General features: G+C 47.2%; 1 protein-coding gene across 1 annotated transcript in view; it reads left to right on the forward strand.

Moving 5' to 3' along the window:
* The window catches only part of VILL (villin like), a 219,245-nt gene that overhangs the window by 123,779 nt on the left and 76,634 nt on the right, over positions 1–18,832 (forward strand). Inside the window, exons 6-7 of the mRNA XM_063921788.1 lie at positions 4,495–4,605; positions 5,957–6,156. Of these exons, the coding sequence (XP_063777858.1) occupies positions 4,495–4,605; positions 5,957–6,156 (311 nt within the window). The remainder of the gene's footprint in view (positions 1–4,494; positions 4,606–5,956; positions 6,157–18,832) is intronic.

Genomic DNA, 18,832 nt, shown 5'->3' on the forward strand with positions numbered 1-18,832 from the left:
TGATGGGCATCCCTCCGCATGTCTGAGTTTCCGATCATAGCTGTGCTAAATTTAGCACAGCTACGATCAACTCAGAATGACCCCCATGGTGCAATCAATGAAGGGGGAAGTAATAATGGGCAGACTAGATGGGCCAAGTGGTTCTTATCTGCCGTCAAATTCTATGTTAATATGCTGTAATAGAATATAAGGAGGAAAACCAACAAAAAATGTAAGAGGCATAAATCAGGAATTAAAATACAGTGCTATTTATTGTTTGAGGGGGGTGGGGTGGGGGGCTAAATTGGTATCTTGTTCATGGCCCCGTGCAGACTAAATCCACCTCTGCTTGGGAGGGTTAGGTTTAGGCTGCGGGAAGGGAGGGGAGGTAGGTTTAGGCACCACTTGGGAGGATTAGGGTTAGGCTGCGGGAGGGAGGGTCAGGTTTAGGCTGCGGGAAGAGGGGGTTAGGTTTAGGCTGCAGGAAGGGGGGGAGGGGTAGGTTTAGGCACCACTTGGGAGGATTAGGGTTAGGCTGCGGGAGGGAGGGTCAGGTTTAGGCTGTGGGAAGAGGGGGTTAGGTTTAGGCTGCGGGAAGGGGGGGAGGGGTAGGTTTAGGCACCACTTGGGAGGATTAGGGTTAGGCTGCGGGAGGGAGGGTCAGGTTTAGGCTGCGGGAAGAGGGGGTTAGGTTTAGGCTGCAGGAAGGGGGGGAGGGGTAGGTTTAGGCACCACTGGGGAGGGTTAGGGTTAGGCTGCGAGAGGGAGGGTCAGGTTTAGGCTGTGGGAAGAGGCTGTTAGGTTTAGGCTGCGGGAAGGGGGGGGGGGGGGAGGTTTAGGCACCACTGGGGAGGGTTAGGTTTAGGCTGCGGGAGGGAGGGTCAGGTTTAGGCTGTGGGAAGAGGCTGTTAGGTTTAGGCTGCGGGAAGGGGGGGGGGAGGGGTAGGTTTAGGCACCACTGGGGAGGGTTAGGGTTAGGCTGCGGGAGGGAGGGTCAGGTTTAGGCTGCGGGAAGAGGGGGTTAGGTTTAGTCACCACTGGTGAGGGTTTGGGTTAGACTGTGGGGGAAGGAGGGTTAGGGGGTTGGTGGGGAAGTTAAGTATACTTACCAAACCCCTGTTGGGCTCTTCTCCTTTGGGATTCCGCTTTCGGTATTATGGACCTTATTCAGCACGGATTGCAGTTGCTAAAAAGCAGAATCTGCAATCCCTTCTGTAGCATGCTGGGGGCCGCCCAGCACAGGGCAAGGCTGCCAGCATGCTAACTCCCGCCTCTTGGCTGCGATCGCAATCCAATTCCGGTCGCAGCAATTGTGGGCGAACCCCTGCAGCCGCAGCTAGGCTGCGTATGTAGCCGGTCCTTCGACATTTTTTCCATCGAAGCAGCTGCGTGTAACATCATGCAGCCACCCCGAAAATGCCCCCACCCCCTTTTTTCCTGCGCTGCCCCCACAATGGTCCGTCGCCGCCCCCGCCCACCCCGCGAACACCTCTACCTGTCAATCAGGTAGAGGCATTCGTAGCCAATGTGATGTGATCGTATTGTCCGGGCCGCGCACGACGGGGCCTGTGTGTGCGCACTGGCGCCGAGTACGGGTATATTGCAGCTCATTTACTAAGCCCTGGATGGAGATAAAGTCCCAACCAACCAGCTCCTAACTGTCATTTTGGAATCACAGCTTGTGGCATGGCAGTTAGGAGTTGGTTGGTTGGTACTTGATCTCCGTCCACTTTATCTCAATCCAAGGCTTAGTAAATAGACCCCTAAGTCTGCTGGCATCCCGATCGCCGGTGAAATGGGCTTCTGCAGAAATATGGAAGTGTGCTTTTAGCAATGGATCCTGCAAGCAAATATACATTACAAAGAAATGTACAAACAATGGCCCTCATTCCGAGTTGTTCGCTCGGTATTTTTCATCGCATCGCAGTGAAAATCCGCTTAGTACGCATGCGCAATGTTCGCACTGCGACTGCGCCAAGTAACTTTACTATGAAGAAAGTATTTTTACTCACGGCTTTTTCTTCGCTCCGGCGATCGTAATGTGATTGACAGGAAATGGGTGTTACTGGGCGGAAACACGGCGTTTCAGGGGCGTGTGGCTGAAAACGCTACCGTTTCCGGAAAAAACGCAGGAGTGGCCGGAGAAACGGTGGGAGTGCCTGGGCGAACGCTGGGTGTGTTTGTGACGTCAACCAGGAACGACAAGCACTGAAATGATCGCACAGGCAGAGTAAGTCTGGAGCTACTCTGAAACTGCTAAGTAGTTAGTAATCGCAATATTGCGAATACATCGGTCGCAATTTTAAGAAGCTAAGATACACTCCCAGTAGGCGTAGGCTTAGCGTGTGTAACTCTGCTAAATTCGCCTTGCGACCGATCAACTCGGAATGAGGGCCAATGTTCATTCTTTTCCACATACTGACGGAGACCCTTTGTGGCAATAACCTTTTCAGTGTGTATCTCTACGAATAGGCGGACTGACTACAGTGGCTTGTTTGTTTTAGTAAGGCCATGATTCTGGATCTGAGTCAACGCATCCTCTGTGTAATATGCTGGCTGGCACGCTTACATTTTTACCATGAAAAGATACTGTAGACACTAAATGGAGATAAATATATATTTTTTTACATTTAATATATTTGTATTATTACAAATGCCATACAGGTAGTAACAATACAATTGAATATCAATAGGATCACTATTACATAACAATACAACTAAATGCAGGGTGGAGTTATTGGGGGAAATGAAGGGAAGGGTACAGTTACTTATTATGGCTAGTTAAAGCAAGTCATGACAATATGCTTATGGTAGGGAGGAGTGAGAACTGCAGAAGTGTGTCTTTACTCACTGCGGCATGCTAAATAGTGGCTGCAGAGGCACTTCCTCAGTAACAAGTGGATGTCAGTGATGCAACTTCCTGCCCTCCAAATTACAGCAATACAGCATACATCTAGAGCAGGAAGTAAATCAGCATGCAATGATCCTGTATCTGACAAGTAGAGGACACCATACATGCCGACTTTCTGGGTTCGTCCAGCAGAGGAGTGTGTTATGGGAATGTGAGCAGGCTGGTGGGCATGATAAAACAATGCATCAATCTGGCCTTCTACACAATGCCGTGATCACCGGCATTGTGAAGCAGGGGACGGGGCCATGATGATGCGTTTCAGTACAAATTGATTCATCGGCCAACTAGACCGTGTATTTTACTCGGTAAGTGGGCTGCTGTGGGCTGGTGGCGCCTGGCTCCGAGAGACTTGCCCACTCTTCCGGGCAGCTGGGAACGCCAAACAATTTTAAGGAGCCTTCGGGCCGTTCCAGGAGTGTAGATAAGTATGGTGGACACCCAGAGTTGCTGATGGGGATAGGAGATGGGAACATCATGTTGGTGCCTACCAGGGGTAGTGTCAGGAGTAGAGAACAATGGCAGAGCGCCCTGCTCATGATGGGTTACATTCTGAGGGAGGGCTGTAACTAGAAGGGTGAACTGGGAAAGTAAGCAGCTGATGAGTAATGACTTATGAGCAGTGTCGGACTGGGGAATGAAGGGCCCACCGGGGGAATGCTGTTGTAGAGGCCCATGCTTAAGGGTGTGGCCAGGCTCAAGTGGGGGCGTGGCCAGCAACCACAGAGGTTTGGCTAACCATTAAAGAGTACATTTTCTGTGTCCAATGGTAAATATTTAATAAACCATATTCTTGTAAAGTATAATGTAACATATATATAATGCATAATTCAAGTGAACCTGGATAAAGTCTGGAACCTGATCCCTAGAGGAGGATGAGGGCCAACAGGAAGTGGGGCCCACCGGTGGTTTCCCCTGTTCCCCTGTGGGCCAGTCCGACTCTGCTTATGAGGACATTAAAACTGCACGTTTAGTGTAAAGCATTAAAATGAGCCAGGGTACTATACTTTGTATTATAAAAGAGGTGCAATTCACTGTGTTTTCCTAAATTCAGATTACTTTAACTTGGTGTGTACATTCATCCTGCAATATTTACTACATACAATTTATGTTTTCTTGACAGCTTACCAGGGATGCCATGAGAAATATTGGGCCCTGGGACTTTAGGTGGTGTGGCCGTGTATATGAGAACATGGCCTCACTCCATTGTGAATATTGGGGACTTGCGCTGCAGCAGGGGATGGCTGCTCCTTCTTGGAATGCTTCGGTACTTTGTACCCCCCTCCAATCGTGGCACCCCTGTCTATGGATTCCAACGTATACAGTGCAGAAAGCACAGCAGAGCTGTGTTATATCCAAGGGCAATGAGAATAAAGAACTCTGTTTAATAGTACAAACCCATTACTGAAAATCACAGAAGCAAGACAAATAAAGCAATATATTAAGAAGCATCATTAAGCAGGCAGAGAAAGGTTACATGAAGAATACCCTTAACAGTTAGTTCCTGCTAGTGGTAAAGGGATGTGTAGTATACAGTACATTAGTTTGTTGGTGAAGCACAGCTCTGTCACTATAGTAACTCTCTGCCATCTGTCTCCCCCTCACAGGTGGATTTGTCCTGGAATAGTTTTAACAAAGGAGATGTTTTCCTATTGGACCTTGGTAAAGTGATCATCCAATGGAATGGGCCAGAAAGCAACCGGTCAGAGAGAATAAGGGTCAGTAAAACAGAAGCATATTACATACAGAGACGTTTTGTTTGACATTACCTATTTCTCAGGAAGATTGTGTTCTCTTTAAAGCAACCAACCAGTTGAAGTATTGGATAAAACCATTTCCATTTTATTATCTTATGTATTATTTATTTATTTATTGCCTGTTATTTATATAGCGCACACATATTCCGCAGCGCTGTACAGAGAATATTTCACATCAGTCCTTGCCCCAGTGGAGCTTACAATCTATATTCCCTACCACATGTACACACACACATTTACGCTAGGGTTAATTTTGTTGGGAGCCAATTAACCTACCAGTATATATTTTGGATTGTGGGAGGAAACCGGAGCACCTGGGGGAAACCCAAGCACAGGGATACTATACAAACTCCATGCAGGGCCATGGTGGGAATTGAACCTTAGTGCTGTAAGGCAGTAATGCTAACCATTACACCATCTGTGCACCATGCAATATAATTGAGGCATAGTGTATAGTACTAGCTAGTGGAACTGTAAGGATGCATTACACATACAAGCATCTGCAGTGCAGATTTCAGGCGCTAGCATCATGGAGCTGTCATTAAACAGTATGTCAGCATAGTAAGCGGTTTCAAGAACTGAATAGTTGATGCAGATGGCACAGGATACGTTGCTAACTCACCAACCTCAGCATTGCCATATTACACACACTGGTATATTTATGCTGACTTCCTGTAAGATGCTCGGTTTAAAAACGAGCGGTTTAGGGGTCTATTTACTAAGCCTTGGATGAAGATAAAGTGGACAGAGATAAAGTACCAGCCAATCAGCTCCTAACTGTCATTTTTCAAACCCAGCCTGTGACATGGCAGTTAGGAGCAGATTGGCTGGTACTTTATCTCCATCCACGGCTTGGTAAATAGACCCCTTAGTTACTAGAGATAACTTTTATTTCCGCATATAACAACACCCTCCTTGGGATCCCCATATTAAAAGCACCAAGCGTACACTTTACATCCTTTGGAACTAATCCTTTTGCCTCGGCGCCCACTTTTTCATTGTCTGGAAAACATTAATATAAACCCTGATCCAATCCCACATCAACTATTGTAATCCTCTTCTGGATTCCTGCTTCTTATCTAGCACCTTTAATAACGCACAGTTCTGCAGCAAGAATAGGCTACTCTGCTCACTGTTCTGTGGGTTGCGTTCTGCAGGTTACAGTGTCCTTGTTTCAAGTCGTCATACATATGTTTCTGATCTCTGGTGTATCATAGACAGTATACACTCATTATATCACTTATTATTAGATAGGGAACTGTACTAGGTCTTTTCCTAAATGAAACCTAACAAATCATGTGTCTATTTTCAGGCCTGCTCCTTGGCTCAGAGCATAAGAGATGATGAGAGGGGCGGACGAGCACAGATTGGGATTATAGACAATGAACAAGATTCCCCTGAGTTGATGCAGGTGATGACAGCCGTGCTGGGGGCAAGGACCGGGGAGCTAAAGGATGCGATTCCAGATGAGAAGGCAGATGAGCAGCAAAAATCCAACGTCAGACTTTACCAGTAAGTCAGAAAACAGCAGCGTGGCATACAGACCTGACCTACTGTATGTTATGTATCTGACACATTTGTGCATTGGCAGTAGGAGTGTAACAGCTTCATTTCATTCATTAGACCAGTGGTTTCCAAACTTTTTTGAATCATGGCGCCCTAGAATATCAGAATTTTTTTCACGGCACCCCTAGGCCAAAAATTTCTTATTGAGAAATGTAGAAAGAAATATTACATTAAGTAGATGGCGTTTATATGTCATCCTTAGGGTCAGTTGTGTGGTGAGGGACAAGATTTGCTTCTGTTTGACCACATATTTTATGACTGGCAGCCACCAGCACTGGTTTTGCCTATTACATTGACCATGAATAAATTTAAATGGTCCTGGACCACCAACCCAGGACACCCCTGCAAGTGTCCAGAGGCACCCCAGGGAGCCACGGCACACAGTTTGGGAACCTCTGCATTAGACCATATTTCTATATGCAGTTTATACAAAGGTCACATGTTATGAAGTTGCAATGTCAGATGCCTACAGCAAACGGAATGCTAATGTGACTATACCCCTGTATTCTGATTTGTAGACATCTATTTAGTGATCGTACAGCCCCCAGACCTCTGGCTGTCATCGCTATCAACAGTATTTACTCTTACCAAATGCTGGTTTAAGGAGATGTGACTGAACGTGGTATGTTCTGTGCATCCTTGACTCAGAGTAGGTAGTAACTCTGACTAGATGACCCCAGCACACCTACACAATGGGCCTAATTCAGACCTGATCGCAGCAGCAAATTTGTTAGCTAATGGGCAAAACCATGTGCACTGCAGGTGGGGCAGATATAACATGTGCAGAGAGAGTTAGATTTCAGTGGGGTGTGTTCAAACTGAAATGTAAATTGCAGTGTAAAAATAAAGCAGCCAGTATTTACCCTGCACAGAAACAATATAACCCACCCAAATCTAACTCTCTGCACCTGTTATACCTGCCTCCCCTGCAGTGCCCATGGTTTTGCCCATTAACTAACAAATTTGCTGCTGCGATCTTTTCTGAATTAGGCCCCATGTTTCTCCATTGGCACCCGGTAACCCACATTCAGCCATCACAGAGAAAAGACTGAGAAGCGAACGAGTCAGATGCACTCTTACCTTCTAAGTGATGCGTATGCATCGCAGTTTGCTGCAAATCACTTGCTGTGGTGACTCAGATTCAGGCTCAAAGAATCAGACTCACTCAAGTTCAGTACAGAGTTTATACTGTAATAGGAGGAAAGTATATTTTGGATTTTGACTGAAAGGTAGCTTATGAATCACGAAACGGTAGCTTTCCTCTGGGTACATAGGATTTGTAGAGGAGAAGGTGGTCACATGTGCAGAGGAGCAACAGTTGGTGGAGACTGGGTGAAATCCGGAATTGTCTGGACTCCAAACCGACCGGCTTCCTGCAGCGACCTCTCCCGCTGTGGAGATCTCTGCGCATGTCTCCCTGCACCGTTTGATGTGTGACAGCTGTCACATACTGTACACAGGGACGGGCATAGAGCGCTCCACAGCAGCAGAGGTTGCTGCAGGGAGCCGGTCAGGTCTATAGGCTGAACCATTCCGTCCGTGCTGCTCCCAGTCCCTCTACCCAAGTGCTGCAGTTGCAGGTCAGGAGGAAGCTGTGACATCTCCCTGCACCTTTTGCTGTCACATACACAGGGAACATGCAGATATCCACAGAGGCACAGGTAAGTGCAAGGAGCCGGTCAAGTCCGGTGTTCCAGAGCCCGGACCTTCCAATGCCCAGGTGGTGATGGCAGAGGAGAGGAGTTGGCATACGGTAGAGAAGTAAGGAGTAGACTGACTGGTGCTCCTTATGTTACAAGCAATGCAGAAGGAAGGTTTCATTTTGCAGCAGGACACTTTATTAATGAGATAAAGAAATGACAATGGCGTTCCTTGCTGTCACTGTGCCTTGCCTATCACCCTTCACTACAGCATATGAAGTCTTCCTCAGCTCACAGATGGGGGAACATTCTAGACTACTCATGATTCCCATGTACAGTGCACCGTGTAACAATAATAAAGCCATACATAGAAAACAGCAACATCTTGGCACTAGACAACTGGTCCATCTTGTGCAGCATTCCAGGATTTCTTACAACATTTTGTTTATTTTTTTATGAGAGGCAGTATTCATTAGTAAAGGTAATCTACTAGTGCACAGGTTCTCAAACTCGGTCCTCAGGACCCCACACAGTGCATGTTTTGCAGGTCTCCTCACAGAATCACAAATGACATAATTAGCTCCACCTGTGGACCTTTTAAAATGTGTCAGTGAGTAATTAATACACCTGTGCACCTGCTGGGTTACCTGCAAAACATGCACTGTGTGGGGTCCTGAGGACTGAGTTTGAGAACCACTGTACTAGTGTATGCATTGTGGCTCATAGATCATACAGTATATGGCCTTTGTATACTCCATAGTATCTATTATGTGACATCGGAGGAGATGTAATAAGCCTTGGAAAGTGATCAAGCTCCTAACTACCATGTTACAGACTGTGGAGGAGATGTGTTATAGTGGCACGGATCATGCCGCCACAGCACTTCCTGCTTCACCTCATTACCAAGGTGATCCGCGACTTAGGGGTCTATTTACTAAGCCTTGGATGGAGATAAAGTCGCTGGAGATAAAGTATCAGCCAATCGGCTCCTGTCATTTTTCAAACACAGCCTGTGACATGGCAGTTAGGAGCCAATTGGTGCTGTATCTCTCTTTCCGGCTGGCTCACTGGTCATGTGCGAGATCTCCCGTATAGCCAGGAGCCAGCAGCTACCACAGTCAGGGAGAGTGCTGTCTCTACTGTGGTGAATGGGCAACGACACCGGCAGCTGTCAAAATCGATAACTGCAGGAGTCGGAACAGTCAGCGCTGATATAGATAGAGACGCATAGCACCCCTGTCATTTACTACACCTCTCCGCAGTAATACATGGGGGAGAAGCGTTATCAGTGCACACACATAATGCGCACTGATGCCACTACTCCTCCATACCACCACTTAATACATCTACCCCTGTGCTTTCAAAAATGAGCTGATTGGTTGTTAGTACATCTGCACCTTCATGTGTAAAGGTGGTTTCTTTTTAAGCAGATACATAGATAGAGCATGTCTGTGGACTGGTAAATGTAAATATGTGAACAGCAGCACTGAACTACATGAACTGATTAACGTGAGATTCAATATTTACTCGTCTGCCACAATAGACTTTTTTTTTTTCTTGAGGACCCGATCTGGGAAGAGAAATAAGACATGGGAGAGCGCTACATGATGCTGTGATTTGAAACAGAGGAGGAGGAGAATAGCGTGCGAGAACCAGGAAGTGCGGGACTTCATCCCAGTTCTCATGCATTTCTAAAGCGGCAGCTACACAGCAAAACAAGGTTGGTTTTGCTGCATAACTGATTTGCTGCTATAAAAATACATGAGAAATCGGATGAAGTCCCCGCAATTCCTAGTTCTATCACTCTATTACATTCCCCCCTATGTGTCAGTCTCAGTGCTACATCTAATGTATGGAGGTGGGAGTGGGGTAACTCTCAGATGGATGCATTTGATGCAGACCCGTACTATGGGATTGGCAGAGACCCAGAGCAGAGGCACATAGTCTAACGTGCCAGTGGTGCTTACCGGGGGATGATGCAGAAGATAGACATTATAACTAGAGATGAGCGGGTTCGGTTTCTCTGAATCCGAACCCGCCCGAACTTCATGGTTTTTTTCACGGGTCCGAGCAGACTCGGATCCTCCCGCCTTGCTCGGTTAACCCGAGCGCGCCCGAACGTCATCATGACGCTGTCGGATTCTCGCGAGACTCGGATTCTATATAAGGAGCCGCGCGTCGCCGCCATTTTCACACGTGCATCGAGATTGATAGGGAGAGGACGTGGCTGGCGTCCTCTCCATTTAGATTAGGGTTGAGAGAGAGAGAGAGAGATTGACCTGAGGCTGTGATACTGTAGAAGAGAGTGCAGAGTTTAGTGACTGACGACCACAGTGACCACCAGACAGTGCAGTTGTTTGTTTTATTTAATATATCCGTTCTCTGCCTGAAAAAAACGATACACACAGTGACTCAGTCACATACCATATCTGTGTGCACTGCTCAGCCCAGTGTGCTGCATCAATGTATATATATATCTGACTGTGCTCAGCTCACACAGCTTATAATTGTGGGGGAGACTGGGGAGCACTGCAGTGCCAGTTATAGGTTATAGCAGGAGCCAGGAGTACATAATATTATATTAAAATTAAACAGTGCACACTTTTGCTGCAGGAGTGCCACTGCCAGTGTGACTGACCAGTGACCTGACCACACTGACCACCAGTATAGTTAGTAGTATACTTATATTGTGATTGCCTGAAAAAGTTAAACACTCGTCGTGTGACTTCACTTGTGTGTTGTTTTTTTTTTTATTCTATAAAAATAAAACTCATTCTGCTGACAGACAGTGTCCAGCAGGTCCGTCATTATATAATATATAATATATACCTGTCCGGCTGCAGTAGTGATATATATATATTTTTTATATCATTTATCATCCAGTCGCAGCAGACACAGTACGGTAGTTCACGGCTGTGGCTACCTCTGTGTCTGCACTCGGCAGGCAGTCCGTCCATAATTGTATACCACCTAACCGTGGTTTTTTTTTCTTCTTTATACATACATACTACTACGACATCTCTTTATCAACCAGTCTATATTAGCAGCAGACACAGTACAGTACGGTAGTTCACGGCTGTGGCTACCTCTGTGTCTGCACTCGGCAGGCAGTCCGTCCATAATTGTATACCACCTAACCGTGGTTTTTTTTTCTTTCTTCTTTATACATACATAGTTACATAGACATCTCTTTATCAACCAGTCTATATTAGCAGCAGACACAGTACAGTACGGTAGTTCACGGCTGTGGCTACCTCTGTGTCTGCACTCGGCAGGCAGTCCGTCCATAATTGTATACCACCTAACCGTGGTTTTTTTTTCTTTCTTCTTTATACATACATACTACTACGACATCTCTTTATCAACCAGTCTATATTATTAGCAGCAGACACAGTACAGTACGGTAGTTCACGGCTGTGGCTACCTCTGTGTCTGCACTCGGCAGGCAGTCCGTCCATAATTGTATACCACCTAACCGTGGTTTTTTTTTCTTTCTTCTTTATACATACATAGTTACATAGACATCTCTTTATCAACCAGTCTATATTAGCAGCAGACACAGTACAGTACGGTAGTTCACGGCTGTGGCTACCTCTGTGTCTGCACTCGGCAGGCAGTCCATAATTGTATACTAGTATCCATCTCCATTGTTTACCTGAGGTGCCTTTTAGTTGTGCCTATTAAAATATGGAGAACAAAAATGTTGAGGTTCCAAAATTAGGGAAAGATCAAGATCCACTTCCACCTCGTGCTGAAGCTGCTGCCACTAGTCATGGCCGAGACGATGAAATGCCAGCAACGTCGTCTGCCAAGGCCGATGCCCAATGTCATAGTACAGAGCATGTCAAATCCAAAACACCAAATATCAGAAAAAAAAGGACTCCAAAACCTAAAATAAAATTGTCGGAGGAGAAGCGTAAACTTGCCAATATGCCATTTACGACACGGAGTGGCAAGGAACGGCTGAGGCCCTGGCCTATGTTCATGGCTAGTGGTTCAGCTTCACATGAGGATGGAAGCACTCAGCCTCTCGCTAGAAAAATGAAAAGACTCAAGCTGGCAAAAGCAGCACAGCAAAGAACTGTGCATTCTTCGAAATCCCAAATCCACAAGGAGAGTCCAATTGTGTCGGTTGCGATGCCTGACCTTCCCAACACTGGACGTGAAGAGCATGCGCCTTCCACCATTTGCACGCCCCCTGCAAGTGCTGGAAGGAGCACCCGCAGTCCAGTTCCTGATAGTCAGATTGAAGATGTCAGTGTTGAAGTACACCAGGATGAGGAGGATATGGGTGTTGCTGGCGCTGGGGAGGAAATTGACCAGGAGGATTCTGATGGTGAGGTGGTTTGTTTAAGTCAGGCACCCGGGGAGACACCTGTTGTCCGTGGGAGGAATATGGCCGTTGACATGCCAGGTGAAAATACCCAAAAAATCAGCTCTTCGGTGTGGAGGTATTTCACCAGAAATGCGGACAACAGGTGTCAAGCCGTGTGTTCCCTTTGTCAAGCTGTAATAAGTAGGGGTAAGGACGTTAACCACCTCGGAACATCCTCCCTTATACGTCACCTGCAGCGCATTCATAATAAGTCAGTGACAAGTTCAAAAACTTTGGGTGACAGCGGAAGCAGTCCACTGACCAGTAAATCCCTTCCTCTTGTAACCAAGCTCACGCAAACCACCCCACCAACTCCCTCAGTGTCAATTTCCTCCTTCCCCAGGAATGCCAATAGTCCTGCAAGCCATGTCACTGGCAATTCTGACGATTCCTCTCCTGCCTGGGATTCCTCCGATGCATCCTTGCGTGTAACGCCTACTGCTGCTGGCGCTGCTGTTGTTGCTGCTGGGAGTCGATGGTCATCCCAGAGGGGAAGTCGTAAGCCCACTTGTACTACTTCCAGTAAGCAATTGACTGTTCAACAGTCCTTTGCGAGGAAGATGAAATATCACAGCAGTCATCCTGCTGCAAAGCGGATAACTGAGGCCTTGACAACTATGTTGGTGTTAGACGTGCGTCCGGTATCCGCCGTTAGTTCACAGGGAACTAGACAATTTATTGAGGCAGTGTGCCCCCGTTACCAAATACCATCTAGGTTCCACTTCTCTAGGCAGGCGATACCGAGAATGTACACGGACGTCAGAAAAAGACTCACCAGTGTCCTAAAAAATGCAGTTGTACCCAATGTCCACTTAACCACGGACATGTGGACAAGTGGAGCAGGGCAGGGTCAGGACTATATGACTGTGACAGCCCACTGGGTAGATGTATGGACTCCCGCCGCAAGAACAGCAGCGGCGGCACCAGTAGCAGCATCTCGCAAACGCCAACTCTTTCCTAGGCAGGCTACGCTTTGTATCACCGCTTTCCAGAATACGCACACAGCTGAAAACCTCTTACGGCAACTGAGGAAGATCATCGCGGAATGGCTTACCCCAATTGGACTCTCCTGTGGATTTGTGGCATCGGACAACGCCAGCAATATTGTGTGTGCATTAAATATGGGCAAATTCCAGCACGTCCCATGTTTTGCACATACCTTGAATTTGGTGGTGCAGAATTTTTTAAAAAACGACAGGGGCGTGCAAGAGATGCTGTCGGTGGCCAGAAGAATTGCGGGACACTTTCGGCGTACAGGCACCACGTACAGAAGACTGGAGCACCACCAAAAACTACTGAACCTGCCCTGCCATCATCTGAAGCAAGAAGTGGTAACGAGGTGGAATTCAACCCTCTATATGCTTCAGAGGTTGGAGGAGCAGCAAAAGGCCATTCAAGCCTATACAATTGAGCACGATATAGTAGGTGGAATGCACCTGTCTCAAGCGCAGTGGAGAATGATTTCAACGTTGTGCAAGGTTCTGATGCCCTTTGAACTTGCCACACGTGAAGTCAGTTCAGACACTGCCAGCCTGAGTCAGGTCATTCCCCTCATCAGGCTTTTGCAGAAGAAGCTGGAGACATTGAAGGAGGAGCTAACACGGAGCGATTCCGCTAGGCATGTGGGACTTGTGGATGGAGCCCTTAATTCGCTTAACAAGGATTCACGGGTGGTCAATCTGTTGAAATCAGAGCACTACATTTTGGCCACCGTGCTCGATCCTAGATTTAAAGCCTACCTTGGATCTCTCTTTCCGGCAGACACAAGTCTGCTGGGGTTGAAAGACCTGCTGGTGACAAAATTGTCAAGTCAAGCGGAACGCGACCTGTCAACATCTCCTCCTTCACATTCTCCCGCAACTGGGGGTGCGAGGAAAAGGCTCAGAATTCCGAGCCCACCCGCTGGCGGTGATGCAGGGCAGTCTGGAGCGACTGCTGATGCTGACATCTGGTCCGGACTGAAGGACCTGACAACGATTACGGACATGTCGTCTACTGTCACTGCATATGATTCTCTCAACATTGATAGAATGGTGGAGGATTATATGAGTGACCGCATCCAAGTAGGCACGTCACACAGTCCGTACTTATACTGGCAGGAAAAAGAGGCAATTTGGAGGCCCTTGCACAAACTGGCTTTATTCTACCTAAGTTGCCCTCCCACAAGTGTGTACTCCGAAAGAGTGTTTAGTGCCGCCGCTCACCTTGTCAGCAATCGGCGTACGAGGTTACATCCAGAAAATGTGGAGAAGATGATGTTCATTAAAATGAATTATAATCAATTCCTCCGCGGAGACATTGACCAGCAGCAATTGCCTCCACAAAGTACACAGGGAGCTGAGATGGTGGATTCCAGTGGGGACGAATTGATAATCTGTGAGGAGGGGGATGTACACGGTGATATATCGGAGGGTGATGATGAGGTGGACATCTTGCCTCTGTAGAGCCAGTTTGTGCAAGGAGAGATTAATTGCTTCTTTTTTGGGGGGGGTCCAAACCAACCCGTCATATCAGTCACAGTCGTGTGGCAGACCCTGTCACTGAAATGATGGGTTGGTTAAAGTGTGCATGTCCTGTTTTGTTTATACAACATAAGGGTGGGTGGGAGGGCCCAAGGACAATTCCATCTTGCACCTCTTTTTTCTTTTCTTTTTCTTTGCATCATGTGCTGATTGGGGAGGGTTTTTTGGAAGGGACATCCTGCGTGACACTGCAGTGCCACTCCTAAATGGGCCCGGTGTTTGTGTCGGCCACTAGGGTCGCTAATCTTACTCACACAGTCAGCTACCTCATTGCGCCTCTTTTTTTCTTTGCGTCATGTGCTGTTTAGGGAGGGTTTTTTGGAAGGGACATCCTGCGTGACACTGCAGTGCCACTCCTAGATGGGCCCGGTGTTTGTGTCGGCCACTAGGGTCGCTAATCTTACTCACACAGCTACCTCATTGCGCCTCTTTTTTTCTTTGCGTCATGTGCTGTTTGGGGAGGGTTTTTTGGAAGGGACATCCTGCGTGACACTGCAGTGCCACTCCTAGATGGGCCCGGTGTTTGTGTCGGCCACTAGGGTCGCTAATCTTACTCACACAGCTACCTCATTGCGCCTCTTTTTTTCTTTGCGTCATGTGCTGTTTGGGGAGGGTTTTTTGGAAGGGACATCCTGCGTGACACTGCAGTGCCACTCCTAGATGGGCCCGGTGTTTGTGTCGGCCACTAGGGTCGCTAATCTTACTCACACAGCTACCTCATTGCGCCTCTTTTTTTCTTTGCGTCATGTGCTGTTTGGGGAGGGTTTTTTGGAAGGGCCATCCTGCGTGACACTGCAGTGCCACTCCTAGATGGGCCCGGTGTTTGTGTCGGCCACTAGGGTCGCTAATCTTACTCACAGCTACCTCATTGCGCCTCTTTTTTTCTTTGCGTCATGTGCTGTTTGGGGAGGGTTTTTTGGAAGGGACATCCTGCGTGACACTGCAGTGCCACTCCTAGATGGGCCCGGTGTTTGTGTCGGCCACTAGGGTCGCTTATCTTACTCACACAGCGACCTCGGTGCAAATTTTAGGACTAAAAATAATATTGTGAGGTGTGAGGTATTCAGAATAGACTGAAAATGAGTGTAAATTATGGTTTTTGAGGTTAATAATACTTTGGGATCAAAATGACCCCCAAATTCTATGATTTAAGCTGTTTTTTTAGTGTTTTTTGAAAAAAACACCCAAATCCAAAACACACCCGAATCCGACAAAAAAAAATTCGGTGAGGTTTTGCCAAAACGCGTTCGAACCCAAAACACGGCCGCGGAACCGAACCCAAAACCAAAACACAAAACCCGAAAAATTTCAGGCGCTCATCTCTAATTATAACGGTCCATAGTCATTAGGTTGACAACATTACATCGACCGTCAAAACATTAACATTGACAGGGTCAAGAGGTTCACAGTCAAAAGGTTACCAGGGTCAAAAGGTCAACACAAAAAAGGAATATTTTTATGTTACTGTATTTTGTGTTTTTAAACATATTTCACCCAAATTTATGAAATGCGGCCCATTATGGGCTCGCTTCGCTCGCCACGCTTCAGGCTCAGTGGTTACTAAAGTTAATAGTTTGTGACATGGATAGTAAATGCAGCAAAAGTTGTAAAAACATGGAAAAACATATGTCGGTACCATATGTAAACCATATGTGTGTCAGTCGTTTTTATGTCGACCTTTTGACTGTAGATGCTATGGTGTCAACCTATTGACTGTCGACCTTGTAACTGTTGACCTATCAACCACCTCCCTGCCAGAGGGATTGGGCTTCGCTGCACCCAACATGCATGTTGTGGCCCTCTGTCTGGGTTCCCTAGTACGGAGCTGGTATGCACTGGAGTAAACAAGTTGCCGAGAGGTGTATGTACAGACTGGATCTGAGCCAGTCGACATGAGTGAGGATGGCGCACAGTGACCAGGAACGGAGCACGGGAGACAGGATCTAGGAACGGAACTTCACAGGGAGAACACAAGTAGCACAAGGCTATAACTCTGGAGTATGGTTTGGGAGCCTATACTTTGGCACTGTACTGTGCTCAGAGACTCAGGGCCTGAAATGCGGGGCGGACTAGCCCTGTGCTGGGCGTCCCCCGGCATGTCAGAGAAACTGATCGTAGCTGTGCTAAATTTAGCACATCTACGATCAGCTCTGAATCACCCCCTAAGTCAGAAGTGCAATTTAAACAAGCTTGTTATGGGTATATGAATAACCTTGCAAAGAACTAAGAACCAAAAAGGGGTGAGGTTGCTTAAAGGTTAAAAAAAGGGCAGACTAGATGGGCCAAGTGCCTCTTATCTGCCGTCAACCTATAGGGTAATTAAGATCTGATCGCTGGGCTGCTAATTTTGCTGTCCTGCGTTCAGATAGTCGCCGCCTCTAGTGGGAGTGTATATTCGCCGTGCAAGTGTGCGATTGCATGTGTACGCCGCACTGCTAAATTCACTGTGTGCAGTCTCTGCACAGCCCAGGACTTAATCCTACAGTGCGATCACATCAAGCTGATCGGGGCCAGAGCTGATGTCAGACCCCCCCCCCCCCCCCCCTGAAAACGCTTGGGAACGTCTGCGTTTTTCCAGACACTCCCAATAAACGGTCAGTTACCACCCACGAACGGCCTCCTTCTGTCAATCACCTTGCGAACGACCGTCCAAATGGATTTTTCGCACCATCCCGTTGCTGACCAACGATGCCCTTTGTTGCTTTCTGATGCGCGTGCGCACTGCGGTGCATACGTATGTGCAGTTTGTACCTGATCGCCCGCTGTGTGAAAACGTACAGCAGCGATCAGATCTGAATGACGCCCCTATGTTTCTATGTAATTCAGTTATCTGCATTGTGTGCACATAATAACTCTGCAACCCTATGCTGGTTAGAGGTAAGTTGTACCTGCAATGTACTACTGTTACCAGTATTTCCACGCTGTTGCAATGGCACATCCAGTGTCGGACTGGGGCATGTAGGGCCCATCGGGGGAATGCAGTGGTAGGGGCCCATGTTTAGGGGTGTGGCCAGTCTGCAGAGGGGGTGTGGCCTGCCACCTCATTGGTTTGACTAACCATTAGAGAGTGCAACGTCTGAGCCCCTTCATAAATATATACAGTAAATTCAGCTGCTGCATGCATGATAATGTGCCAGAGTAATAACAGCAATGCACTGTAGAAAATACACCATAGTCCAGTATAAGGTAACATGTGTATAATGTATAATTCAAGTGCACAAACTGGAACCTGATCCTTAGAGCAGGAGGTAGGTCCCCTGGCAGTGGGCCCGGTGGTTTCCCCTGTACCCCTGTGGGCCAGTCCAAGCCTGGGCACATCAAAGTTTTTACAGTCTTGAACTGCACCCATAAAGTAATTACCTATCCGTTTGATAGATAGACAGTGTCTAGTTAGACAGTCAATAGATAGACACCATATATTAGACAGACTTTAGGTCGACAGGGTCAAAAGGTCGACAGGTCGACATGGTCAAAAGGTCGACATGAAAAAGATAGACAAATGTTTTTTTTTAAATGTAACATGTTTTTGGATTATGTCATACTTTCTCTATCCATGTCGGCATAGAGTTGGTTATAAACCTTGTGGCGAGCGCAGCGAGCCACCGTGCCCGAAGCATGGCGAGCAAAGCGAGCCCTGCGAGGGTATGCCTTTCTACAATTGGGGGTCCCAGATGACAAAACTATCCACACAAACCACAAAAATGCAAAAAACATGGTGTCTACCTTTTCCATGTCGACCATTTTCATGTCGACCTTTTGACCATGTCGACCTTTTGACCTGTCGACCTTTTCCATGTCGACCTCCTGACCCTGTCGACCTTTTGACCCTGTCGACCTAATGTCCATCTAACATATGGTGTCTATCTATTGACTGTCTAACTCAGGCTTTCCCAACCACGGTCCTCAAGGCACACCAACAGTGCAGGTTTTAGTGATATCCAGGCTTCAGCACAGGTGACTTAATTAGTAGCTTAGTTATTTTGATTTAACCATCTGTGCTGCAGCCTGGATATCACTAAAACCTGCACTGTTGGTGTGCCTTGAGGACCGTGGTTGGGAATGACTGGTCTAACTAGACACTATCT

This window comes from Pseudophryne corroboree, chromosome 5 (assembly GCF_028390025.1).
Source record: "Pseudophryne corroboree isolate aPseCor3 chromosome 5, aPseCor3.hap2, whole genome shotgun sequence".
Taxonomy (NCBI): domain Eukaryota; kingdom Metazoa; phylum Chordata; class Amphibia; order Anura; family Myobatrachidae; genus Pseudophryne; species Pseudophryne corroboree.